This window comes from Neoarius graeffei, chromosome 25, assembly GCF_027579695.1.
Source record: "Neoarius graeffei isolate fNeoGra1 chromosome 25, fNeoGra1.pri, whole genome shotgun sequence".
Lineage (NCBI taxonomy): Eukaryota > Metazoa > Chordata > Actinopteri > Siluriformes > Ariidae > Neoarius > Neoarius graeffei.
The window spans coordinates 17,156,808-17,170,054 of record NC_083593.1 but is presented as its reverse complement, the minus strand read 5'-3'; the positions used below and the strand labels follow the sequence as shown (position 1 = coordinate 17,170,054).

General features: G+C 41.8%; 1 protein-coding gene across 1 annotated transcript in view; it reads left to right on the top strand.

Annotated features, from left to right (window-relative positions):
- LOC132873821 (protocadherin Fat 3) overlaps positions 1-13,247 on the top strand; it is a gene marked incomplete at its 3' end in the record, with an annotated part of 161,173 nt that overhangs the window by 87,009 nt on the left and 60,917 nt on the right. Inside the window, exons 9-12 of the mRNA XM_060909620.1 lie at positions 5,211-5,421; positions 6,080-10,171; positions 10,994-11,190; positions 11,475-11,628. Of these exons, the coding sequence (XP_060765603.1) occupies positions 5,211-5,421; positions 6,080-10,171; positions 10,994-11,190; positions 11,475-11,628 (4,654 nt within the window). The remainder of the gene's footprint in view (positions 1-5,210; positions 5,422-6,079; positions 10,172-10,993; positions 11,191-11,474; positions 11,629-13,247) is intronic.

Here is a 13,247-nt window from a genome sequence, read left to right as displayed (position 1 = left end):
CTGGTGCGGATAGGCTTAATTCCCAGTAACCCATACAGTTCGCGCAGTGTGCGTGACATAAACGTAGTGCCTTGATCAGTCAGAATCTCTTTGGGGATTCCGACTCAGGAGATGACGCGGAAGAGTGCTTCTGCAATACTACGTGCTGAGATATTGCGAAGAAGCACTGCTTCTGGATATCACGTTGCATAGTCCACCAGAACTAAAATAAAGCGATATCCTCGTGCTGATCTTATGGCCTGATGAGATCCGTCCCAATTGTTTCGAACGGGGTCTCAATTAATGGCAGAGGGCGCAAAGGCGCTTTTGGAATGGCCACGGGATTTACTAACTGGCATTCGCAGCATGCCGTACACCACCTATGGACATCGCCGCGAATCCCTGGCCAATAGAACTGGGCCATTATTCGGGCTAGTGTCTTATCCTGCCCCAAGTGTCCGGCCATGGGATTAAAGTGAGCCGCCTGGAATATAAATTCCCGGCGGCTCTTTGGGATTAAAAGCTGTGTTATCGGTTCCTTAGTCTGAGTGTCCTGCGTCACTCTGTATAATCTGTCCTTAATAATGGAAAAATAGGGGAAGGATGGTGTGGCGTTTGGCTGGAGAGTTTGACCATCGATTACTCTCACTTGGTCAAATGCATGCTGCAGAGTCTCGTCTCACAACTGCTCTAATGGGGAATCTGCAAGGGAATCCCCGAGAGAGGGAGGAGGACCAGGCTGCTCCTCAATCTGACATGGTGATGATGTAGATGGCTCTGTGACAGCTGCTCCCGCCAATGCCACTCCAGGACCTCCCCTCGCTAAACTATGGCAGGCCCCACTCTTCACTAAATGCGTCATTAATTCCCTAAATCCCGGCCAATCAGTCCCCAGAATTATCAAGTGGGTAAGGCGAGGATTAACCGATGCCTTTACTCTAAATTTTTCCCCTCGAAATAGAATGTGGACCAGCACTAAAGGGTAGTTGTGAACATCCCTGTGCACACACAACACCTTCACCAATTGTGCTCTCCCCAATGCCTCGTCTTGCACCAGGCTTTGGTGGATTGAGGTCTGATTACAGCCAGAGTCCACCAAAGCCTGATACGTATCCCCTTGGATACTCACCGGTATGCAATACGCTCTAGCCCAATCGAGGGCAGTTCCTGGCGCGTCAGGGATCCGGACCACCGCACCCACCTCCATTGCCAAGCACTGATGCTGGAGGTGCCCCGGTTCCCCACAGCACCAACATACCGGCCCAGGCTCTCCCTCTACACCGGTGTTCTGGACATCACTCACCTGAGGGGGGGAAGACACAGACAAGGAAGTAGGAAACGGTAGGGCACCGTGGGTGCGGTGGGCCGGCTGGGGTGGAGCCGGCCCCCACCTCCGCGGTGGGGGAATGGGGTGAGGACGAGGAGCAGAGGGAGAGAGAGAGAGAGAAGAGAGGGGAGAAGAGGAGACACGCTGTCCGGCCATTGGAACAGCCGCCATATGGTCCTCTGCCAGCTCGATGGCCTAATCCAGCGACACCGGGTGATGGCACTGGACCCACTCCGCTCTTCCTTCCGGAAGTTGGGCGATGAATTGTTCCAGAGCCACCAGGTCAACGAGTCCCTTGGTGTCGCGGTTGTTGGCCCTCAGCCACCGCCGGCGGGCGTCCTGGAGTTGCTGGCCAAACGCGAGCGGCCGGTCGACCTCCTCCAGGAGCAGCGCGCAGAAGCGTTGCCGTTGCTGCTCCGGGGTGCGACGCACACGTTGGAGGACGGCCCTGCGGAGGTCCGCGTAGACCAGCCGTCTGTCGGCGGGGAGCTGTAACGCGGCCAGCTGCGCCTCACCCGTTAGCAGGGGGAGGAGGCGCACCACGCGCTGTTCCACCGGCCAACCCCACGCCTCTGCTGCCTGCTCAAAAAGAGCGAGGAAGGCTTCGGGGTCATCATGCGGACCCATCTTCGTTAGGGTGAGGTGGGGAGGGTCCGCGGCGGTGATGATCGTGGACCCCGCCGATGCGAGCAGGTGCCGTAATGTCTGGCGATCTTCCTGCTGCACCAGCACCAGGGCTTCGAACCGTTGTTCCTGCTCCTTCCAGAGGGTGATCAGCGCCTAGTGCTGGCTCTGTTGGGCCGTGGTGAGGGCATGGATCAGGTCCTTGAAGGGGGAGGACTCCATGGGGCTATTCCCTTCTGCACTCCTTCCCGGGTTTCGGCACCACTGTAGAATCAGACCAGGTGGGTGGAGCACAGAAGCACAGCAGGCCAGAACTGAGTTCTCAAAAAACCCTTTTATTTTAGCTTTTCAGCTTTTACATTTACTCTCCCATGCACGCACACACGCGCACACACACACACACACACACACACACACGAGTTCTGGTTGGGGGAGAGCTCCCTTTCTCTGCTCTCTCTCTCCTTTTATAGGGCAGGGTCACTGGGGAAGACACACAAACACAGGTTAATTCACATCAGGTGCAGTGATTCTACCACTTACCTTCCCTGACTCCGCCCTCCATTCACAGACCGACGCTTGACCATGCCCCCGCTGCCACAGATATCAAACTTTTTGAAACACCCTATCTATCTATCTATCTATCTATCTATCTATCTATCTATCTATCTATCTATCTATCTATCTATCTATCTATCTATCTAAAATGTATTTATTATTTATTTATTTATTTATTTAGGCACTACCTAAAAGTGGCGCTCCCAATGAGCGTCAAATGTGTTAGTAAAGATGTAGCTCGTATGAAAAATACAAGCATGTTAGTCAGATGTAGCTGTGTTAGTGAGATGTAGCTAACACTAGCTGTGTTAATTAGCTGTGGTAACTAACATTAGCTGCGTTAGTCAGATGTAGTTTGTATGAAAAATACAAGCAGTGTATTTCGAATTTTTCATACAAGCTACCTCTGGGACATGGAGAACCAAAACTGTGACATAAAACTCTATATGTCACTCGTGAGGAAATTGATGAATTGTTTTGATAAATTTGGGTATCTTTTTGTTTGTGAATGTGTTGATATAATAAAAAGAAAATCACACATTGTCTTGCCCTGTGATGACCTGGCGACTTGTCCAGGGTGTACCCCGCCTTTCGCCCGTAGTCAGCTGGGATAGGCTCCAGCTTGCCTGCGACCCTGTAGAAGGATAAAGCGGCTAGAGATAATGAGATGAGATGAGATGAGACACATTGTCTTGAAGATATGAAGTTTATTTTCTCGTGTTGAAAAGCTTGCATTTTTCAGATGAAATACATTGTGGATCTAAGTGACATATTTAAATAATACTGGCTGGCATTGAGTGGTATATCAGATATATTCCATTCAGCTAGCATGATATTGAACTCGTCTTCAACTCGTTCAATATCATGCTAGCTGAATGGAATATATCTGATAGACCATGAAAAAAGCTAGCCATTATTATTATTATTATTATACATACACATTCCTTTCAGGTGTTCAACGCGTCTTTCTCTTTCAGAATGCTCTCAAAATCTTCCATATTTAATGAAGCAAACCTGGAAGCTATGTTTGTTTACAAATTGCCACAGTCGCTTGCTAGCACTGAAGTTTTATGTCTCTAATGTGTCTTTTTTCCAGTTTTTCGATGTCCGTTGGTATGTTTTTCTCTTGTAAATATGTGTGAAGAATATCTAATGAAGTTTTGGTAGCCCTTCAGGTGTTCAACACTTCTTTCTCTTTCCTGGTGAGCAAAGAAATATTTCTGCGCATGCACAGCAGAAAACTTTCTCATTGGATTGTCGCATCAGCTCCGACATGTGACGTCATGGTGTCTTGACAACCATGCAATATCGTAAACCATATTCAACCCTCATTCTCCATTGGGTAGAGTGATGTAATACATGTAGGATAAGCGATATGGTAACAATATTGCATGCTATCAAACCAAATGAATGAAACCCGCTAGAAGGGAAAAGAATACATGGTTTTCTTCTATGGAAAAAGTGTCCTGCATGTATAATAATTTCCGATATTTCATTCCGATGACATCACTCCCAGTGATTTTCCGTTGACTGGATGCACATTGTCAAAATGATGAACTAGTTCAAAATTAAAATTCTTTTTATTAATTTGCGTATTTTTGTGTGTGGCTGTATCCATATAATATAAGAACATTACACAGTGGCGTGAGTATATGAAGTTTATCTTCTAATGTTGAAAATATTTTCACCACTCAAAGATAAACTTAATATCTTCGTGCAACCGTGTAATATCCTCTATATATTAAGTGGCATATCTACAGTAGATTCCAGGAGGAATCAGGTGCACTCAAAGTGGAAAAGAACATTGGACCACATTCTCTACTGGAATAATAATATAAAACATTAAAAAATTGTTTGATTCCATCAAAGTTATTAATTTATTTAATTCAAAATCTCACTAAAAGACAGGTATTCTCCATGATGTTGATACTCAGTGGGGGCTGCTATTACTGTTTCTGCATTTGAATGGTGTGCTGTGATTGGTCGAGTGGAGATAATGCGTTCTGCTGAAAATCAGTAGTGGCGTTTGTCGTGTTTTGCAAAGAAAGGAGATTTACAATGCAAAGAAATGTGGCACTTATTGTGTTTTGGAACCAAACTCTTCAAATACATACTGGCTTATTATTCAGCTATTTACCATCTAGCATGTGATTCAGTAATTGCAATCAAAGTAATCGGGAAAGTAAGTAGTTACATACTATGTGAGTTTCTTTTTTTGTTTTGTTTATTTTATTTTGTTTTTTCTCAGATTTTCTCCGTAATTTAGTTCTAATCCAATTCCTACCCACCAGACAACTCTCCCCGTCATATGACAGCTAACAACCAGGGAGGGCAAAGGCTATGACATGTTTCCTCCAAGACACGTGAAGCTAGCCAACTGTACCTTTTTGAACTGCTTGCTTAGGCAGCATCAGGGGCGATGTAACACTCTCTGAGGAAAGTACTATTTGGTCCAACTCTGCACACATGAGCTTACAGATGCCCATGATTAGTTAGTGTCACTGTCATTGATAGGGAAGAGAGAGTATGCCACCCCTCCCTCCTTGAGAGCACAGCAAAATTTGCTCTCTTGAGCTCAGAAGGCTATGACATCATCAGGATTCGAACTTGCAATCTCTGGATGATAGGGCAAACACTTTTCTGTTATTTTTGTTTGTTTTTTCTGTAACCATATTCACACTTAAATTTCTTTCTGTACCTCAGTGTGCCTTCATGTTTTCTGTAGGTGAAAGACCAGGAATTCCCTTACTACAGAGATTTGGCTCGGATTATTGTGAATATAGAGGATTCCAATGACCAAAGTCCTTTTTTTACACGGTCAGTGTATGATGGAGTGGTAACTGATGCTGCCTTTCTTGGGATGCCTTTGATCCAGGTCTCAGCCTTAGACAGAGACACAGGGAGGAATAAAGAGCTGGTATACTCCATTGAAGCAGGTGGGTTTATGAAATATTGATTCAAACCCTGTTTCACATCCCCGATTGATCCAATAATGTCACTTGAAAATATGGTATTTGTTATCAGTTATTATTGTCTGCTATTATCTGCTTGTATAATGATGTCTTGTATAATGATATTTCTATCCACATTCACATGATATGTGTGCTCTGATTGGCTACTCTACTACTAGGATATCAGCTCATATACCGTGAGTAGAGAAAAACAAAATAGTGGAGCGTGTTGCTGAACCAACAGTGAACGAAATAAAAACTCTACCCAACCCCCCCCCAAAAAAAAATAAAAAAGCAACAAAATATGGAATAAAAGTATTTGATGGCAAGAACATATCTTTTTTTTCAAGAATTATTATCGCATTTTTCAGAAATTGCTCCTGTCGTTTCACTGGTTTATTTACATTCTAGGTGGAAAAATGATTTGTCAGACGTTTTGTATAAAGTTTTTATTTACCAAATATGCAAAAAATAAAAATAAAAATACACTGTTTCTCAAAATCCGGTGAATGTGGATAGAATAAAACAGTTATTCCACTCAGCTCGTGTATAACTCAATTTCATGGAATAACTGTTATACTAGTATATGTAAAATCTTCATTCAGTACTGTATAACTAATGTAAACAACTTGTTTTCTTTCAGGTAACATAGGAGGTGCATTTGGAATTGATCCACTGTCTGGCACCATTTCAGTGGCCAGAGACATGGACATCACATTTGTTGGCCATTACATCCTTACTGTTTGTGCCACAGATGGAGGCAATCCACCACTAAGTACAACAGCCACTGCTAGAATTGCCATCTCACTCTCAAACTTCTCTAGTCCCAAATTCACCCAACTAGAGTACCAAGCTGAGATCCCTGAGAATATGCCTGTTGGAACCTTTGTTACTAATATCATAGCCATAAGCCCCTCAGAAGTCATTTACAATATAGCGCAAGGGAATAATGAGAAGAAGTTTAGAATTAACCAGTATACAGGTGTAATTGTGACTCAGAAGTCCTTGGATTTTGAAACCATAGCATCCTACATATTGGTTATCCAGGCTGCCAACATGGCAGGGATTGTTTCCAGTACTACACTCAGTATTCAAGTGGTTGATAAGAATGATAATCCACCTGTATTTAAACAGCTGTGCTACTCAGGGAGCATTAGTGAAGTAGCCCCCATCAACAGTGTGGTTTTGGGTGAGGATGGAAGTCCCCTAGTGATCCAAGCTACTGATTCTGATAAGAACCAGAATTCTCTATTAGTCTTTCAGATTGTTGAAGATATGGCTAAATTATTCTTCACTGTTGACCCTGGTACTGGCTCAATCAGGAACATTGCCAGTCTGGACTATGAGACCTTGAGTGAATTTTACTTCCATGTTAGTGTCAGGGATAGCGGTAGCCCAGAGTTGACTGCAGATAGTCCAGCTAAAGTTTTAATAAAGGTTGTGAACATCAATGATTCTCCTCCCAGATTCTCTCAATACACTTATAACACTGTTGTGCTGCTTCCTACATATTCTGGCATAGAGGTTTTGAGGGTGGAGGCATCTGACCCTGACATGAGTATGAATTCAATTTATTATTTTACTGAAAACAACTTGGAGCCCTTTGCCATTGATTCCAGCACTGGCATTCTCACAGTCAAAAACAGCAAACTGTCCCAAGACCGCTACAGTTTCAATGTAAAGGCATCAGATGGACGTGACTCCTGCACAGCTCTTGTGACAGTAATAATCCGCGAGGCTATGGACAGTGGCCTTTTGTTCAGTCAGCCTTCATATATCTCCTCTGTGCTGGAGAACACCTCAAACATATCTACCATAATGGTGGCCAATGCTATAGGAAACCATCTGAATGAGCCAATCAAATATGCAGTGTTAAATGCAGGGATCCACTTTAAAATTGGACCCACATCTGGGGTCATAAAGACCACGGGGATCTCATTCGATCGTGAAGAGCAAGAGGTCTATGAGCTGATGGTGGAGGCAAGTCGCGAATATGATTGGATGAGGGTTGCCAGGGTGATTGTACAAGTGCAAGTGGAAGACATCAATGATAATGCCCCTGAGTTTGTTGGCCTACCGTACTATGCTGCTGTGCAGGTTGATACACAAATAGGCTCTTCCATATTTCAGGTGTCAGCTACAGACTTAGACAAAGGAATAAATGCAATGGTTTCCTATGAGCTCAAGAATGAGGACAGATATTTTAAGCTAAACAGTACAACAGGTGAACTCAGCCTTCAAAAGACCTTTGTTGAAGACATGTCCAATGTTGAGTATTCATTGGTCATTGTTGCACGTGATGCTGGCTACCCCTCTCTTTCCACTGCAGTAGAACTCACAGTCAAAGTAGTTAACAAAGCCATGCCTGTTTTTGACAAAAGTTTTTATGGCATTTCTGTTAGAGAGGACATACCTGTGTCAAGCCCAATTCTCAAGATTAATGCTTTGAGTCGTGAAGGACAGAGCATCATTTACACCATTGTGAATTGGGATTCCTCTCTTCAGTTTGACGTTGGTTTTGAGACTGGTGTGATCAGTATAATTTACCCTTTAGATTATGAGACTATTCCCTATTACAAGCTAATAGTCAAGTCCACTGATGCATTCACTGGAGCTACATCAGAGGTGGATGTTAACATTGATGTTTTAGATGTAAATGACAATGCCCCTGTATTTGACAAAGCCTCATATACTGTTACTGTAGCTGAGAACTCAATGCCTGGGACTGCAGTAGTACAACTTCTGGCAACAGACAATGAATCTGAACATTGTGCTATTCACTATGAGATTATCACAGATGTGTTGAACTGCACAGACTATTTTGACATTGACAGTGCCACTGGTCTTATTGTTACAGCCCGTCTTTTGGACTATGAATTTATCAAATATTATAGCTTCATTGTCCGAGCAACAGACAATGGCTCTCCAGCCCAGAGCAGTGAGGTCACAGTTAATGTCTTCATAAATGACACAAATGACAACCCTCCATCCTTTAACCAGCCACTCTATGAAGCTTTTGTTAATGAACTTGCTCCCAGGGGGCACATTATAACCTGCGTTCAGGCTTCTGATGTGGACATCTCTGATTTTGGCAGGCTAAGATATAGCATTCTTTCTGGAGATGATAGGATGAACTTTTTAATGGATAATGAAACAGGTGTCATCTCTCTGTCACACCAGCATTTGCAGCACATGCAGCAGATATACATGCTCAATGTGTCTGCATCAGATGGAGTGTTCACTAGTACAGCACAGGTAAACATCTGGATACTGGGGGCTAACCTACATAATCCTGTCTTTAGTCAGAGATTTTACTTTGCTGAGATACAAGAGAATGTACCTTCAGGAGCTAAGGTTATTCAAGTGCAAGCCACAGATGAGGACTTTGGGGGTTTTGGTCAGATAACATATTCATTTATTAATGACCTTGGAAAGACTCTGTTTATTATAGGAGCAGATGGAGTGATCACCACTGCCCAAAAATTAGACAGAGAGAATCCAATGAACAGGGACATTGTGCTGATAGTAATGGCTCTTGATGGAGGTGGAAGAGCAGCCTTCTGTAGTGTTAAAGTAATGCTAACAGATGAGAATGATAATGCACCACTCTTCAGGGCTGCAGAGTATAGAGTTAGCATTAAAGCTAATATAGCAATTGGTACACTTGTGACTCAGATCCAGGCTCAGGACCCAGATGCTGGGGACAATGGCAAGGTGGCTTATTCACTGTACAGTGAGGCAAAGCTTCCTCTGGTGGATGTGTTAGAAATTGAGCCTGATAGTGGGTGGATGGTCACAAAGGGAAGCATGGCTCATTTGAGAGGAACTGTTCTATCATTCTTTGTCAAGGCCACAGATGGAGGAGTCCCTTCTAAGCACTCATTGGTGTCTGCATTCGTCCATGTATTGCCACCTGATGCTAACATACCAGCATTCACTCAGCCCCAATACTCTTTTACTGTACTAGAGGATACACCAATTGGAACAGCCATAGGTTCAGTGTACCTGAGTCTAGGCCAGACAGCAATTTTTGCTGTGGTAAATGGGGAAACAGTAGAGAGCAACCAGGGTAAAATGTTTGTAATGGAGAGAGAAACTGGGATCCTCAGGCTTGATAATACATTAGACTATGAACTGGTCAACATCTATCGCTTCAAAGTGTCTGCCACCATGAGAGAAGATTTAGTAGAATCCATGTCTGTTGTTGAGGTGGAGGTGAAAGTCCTTGATGTGAATGACAATAAGCCCTCCTTCGAGACTAACTCATATGTAGCTATGGTAATGGAGGGCATGCCTGTAGGTACAAGAGTCATGCGGGTACATGCTCTGGACCGTGACTGGGGGTCCAATGGCCAGGTTACCTACAGCCTTGGATCATTCTTCAATCATGGGAAAGTGCAAACCTCTAAGAGAAACTCTACTACCAACACCATGTTTGCAGTTGACAGTAAAACTGGATGGATCACCACTCTTGGAGACCTGGACCATGAAATATGTCCATCTTACACATTCAGTGTGGTTGCCTCAGATCTAGGGGAGGCAGTCTCTCTCTCTTCTACTGCTGTGGTTACTGTTGCCATTGCTGACGTCAATGACAACCCTCCTATTTTTGAGAGGGACTTCTACAGGGCTGCTTTGAGGGAGAATGACCCAATAGGAGAAGTAGTGTCTGTTCTCAGCACCCGAGACTTGGACACCTCTGATCAGAATAGGCTGGTCAGCCTCCATATCACAGGTATATATTAATGTAGGCCTTTGTTGCATATTCCAGTATAATGAATATAATGAACTGAGGAGTGGGCGAAATGGCGGTGTAGTGGTTAACGCTATCGCCTCACAGCAAGAAGGTCCTGGGTTCGAGCCCAGCGGCCGGCGAGGGCCTTTCTGTGTGGAGTTTGCATGCTCTTCCCGTGTCTGCGTGGGTTTCCTCTGGGTGCTCTGGTTTCCCCCACAGTCCAGATACATGCAGGTTAGGCTAATTGGTGGCTCTAAATTGACCGTAGGTGCAAATGTGAGTGTGAATGGTTGTTTGTCTCTGTGTCATCCCTGCAATAACCTGGCGACTTGTCCAGGGTGTACCCTGCCTCTCATCCATAGTCAGCTGGGATAGGCTCCAGCTTGCCTGCGACCCTGTAGAACAGGATAAGCGACTACAGATAATGGATGGATGGATGGAACTAAGGAGTGAAAAGGCAATGCATGTGGGAAAAAAAACTAGGTCTATGTGTCATATCAGTGAGCAGATTGTCAGATTTAACCCTTTTGAGTAAACTTTATTTCTTCCCATTACTAACAAGTAGCTATTAATTACTTTTTATGAATTTTTAAGAGCCGGTGTGTCTGCAGGTTTTCATTCCTGCTAAATATGAGCCACATGTAAAAGGTATTTGAAGAACAAGTTCAGTTGAGTAATTAGATGGAAACCAAGGTGCTCCTGAGCCACACTGGCCCACTGGGGATAAAATTAAACCTGTTACAGATTCATATTTATTACTGTGATTATATAAATTGGAAAATATATATAAATTTTTTGCGTGTGGTGGTTTCCTTGGCCCAGGGGGTGACCCTGCAGGGGTGTTTGCACTAGCTTCAGTGCAAGGAGTGTGGAAGTTGTCTGTGAAGCGGCCACTGGATAGGGAAAATCAGGATCGATATCTACTCAATATCACGGCCTCTGACAGCTTGTTTGCCACCCAAGTGATTGTAGAGGTCACCATCATAGATACCAATGACAACAGCCCCATATGTAACCAGGTGTGGGTATAATAAAATTACCTTTTTACTTCTTCTTCTTCCTCTTCTTTTTAATAATAATCAGTTTAACAATAGAAATATTAACTAACATTTTCTATATTAATTATACAATTTTATAAATTTTAAAATATGATTTACATATGCAAATTGGAAACAATTTACAATAATAATCAGTGTTGCTCAATATAGTAGTATGCATTAATAAACATTCATTCATATTTGGTAACTACTTTATCATTATTACAAAACAGTTAAGTTGACTTTTTGCTCTTCTGTTTCTCCAGGCTATATATGAAGCCTCATTTCCAGAAGACATACCCATTAATTATGGAATTCTGACTGTTGGGGCCACAGACTCTGACATAGGCACAAATGCAGAAATTCAGTACTCCTTATTTGGTATAGGAGTCGAAGACTTCTACATGGATATTAACACTGGTAAAGATGATACTCAGTAACCAACTCTTTAGTAGTAAACTGATAAAATGTGTTGTGTGCAGACACCTAGATAGCAGACATTTGAGTTTAGCCACATCAGGGTAAGTTATGGAGTATACAGTATATAATAGCCAAAATGGCTATGTGTAGTACTTTTTTTTTTTTTGCAAACAGCTTGAATGGTGCACTGTGATTGGTTGAGCAGAGATAATGCGTTCTGTGAAAACTCAGTCGTGGCATTTATCATGTTTTAGAAAGAAAGGGGATATACAATGAAACATAGTGGATATCATGTTTTGAATGAATTTATGAATGAATTGAATGAATTAATTTATTTTTTTATTTCGAATATGTATAAAAAATGTATGTAACTATTTGTACATACAAAAGAAAGAAAACGAGAAATTAAAAAAATAAAATAACATACAGAGCTAAGACATTACAAAACACCGCACATTGTTCGAAAAAGGAGTGGGAAGAAGTACAATACTTTTTAATTTCCCACCCCTTTTTAACTACCCCAAAATCCAAACTACATTAATACACCTATAAAAATATATACCATATATACACTTCATGAATATCTATATAAATATATAATTACAAAAATAAATATATACTACATACCATACACTTCATAAATATCTATATAAATATATAACTACAAAAATATATATATACTATATACCATATATACACTTCATAAATATCTATATAAATATATAATTACAAAAATAAATATCTACTACATACCTATCCCTGTAAATATAAATATATAAACTATCCCCATAAATAAATATATACCATATATACCATATACTAAGTTAGTTCTAATATAACAATCAACCCTATTCTATTTATAGATTTATCCCTCATCATCCTCCGTTAACATACTTCCTCTTCCATGTACTTGTTTAAAAATATTTTTTGTACATTTTTTTAAACAGATTTATATTTGCACTTTGTTTTATTTCTGTCTCCAGTCTGTTCCATAAAGTCACCCCACAGCTCGATACGCACATGCTTTTCATATTTGTTCGAACCTTTGGTTTTTTTTTTAATTTAGGTCTCCCCTTAGATTATATCCCCCCTCTCACTCACTAAACATTCCTTGTATATTTTTCGGCAATAGATTATTTCTCGCTTTGTACATTATTTGTGCTGTTCTGAATTTGACCAGATCCGTAAATTTCAACATGTGTGTTTTTATGAATAGTGAGTTTGTGTGATCTCTGTATCCTGTTTTGTTTATTGTCCTTATTGCTCTTTTCTGTAATGTACATATCGGCTGCAGAGTGCTTTTGTAGGTGTTTCCCCAGACTTCGACACAGTAAGTCAGATATGGCAAAAAATAACAAGTAATATAGAGTACGCAAAGATTTGCAATCAAGAATATGTTTTGTTTTCCACAGAATTGCCGAGCACTTTGCCAGTTTTGCTCGTATGTATCCTACATGTGGTTTCCAGCAGACTTTATGATCCAAAATCACGCCAAGAAGTTTAATTTCCTGTACCATTTCTTAGTATTGTCTATTATCAATTCTACATTACAATCTATTTTGTGTCTCCCAAACAACATGATCTTTGTTTTGCTTAGATTTAATGATAATTTATTTTTG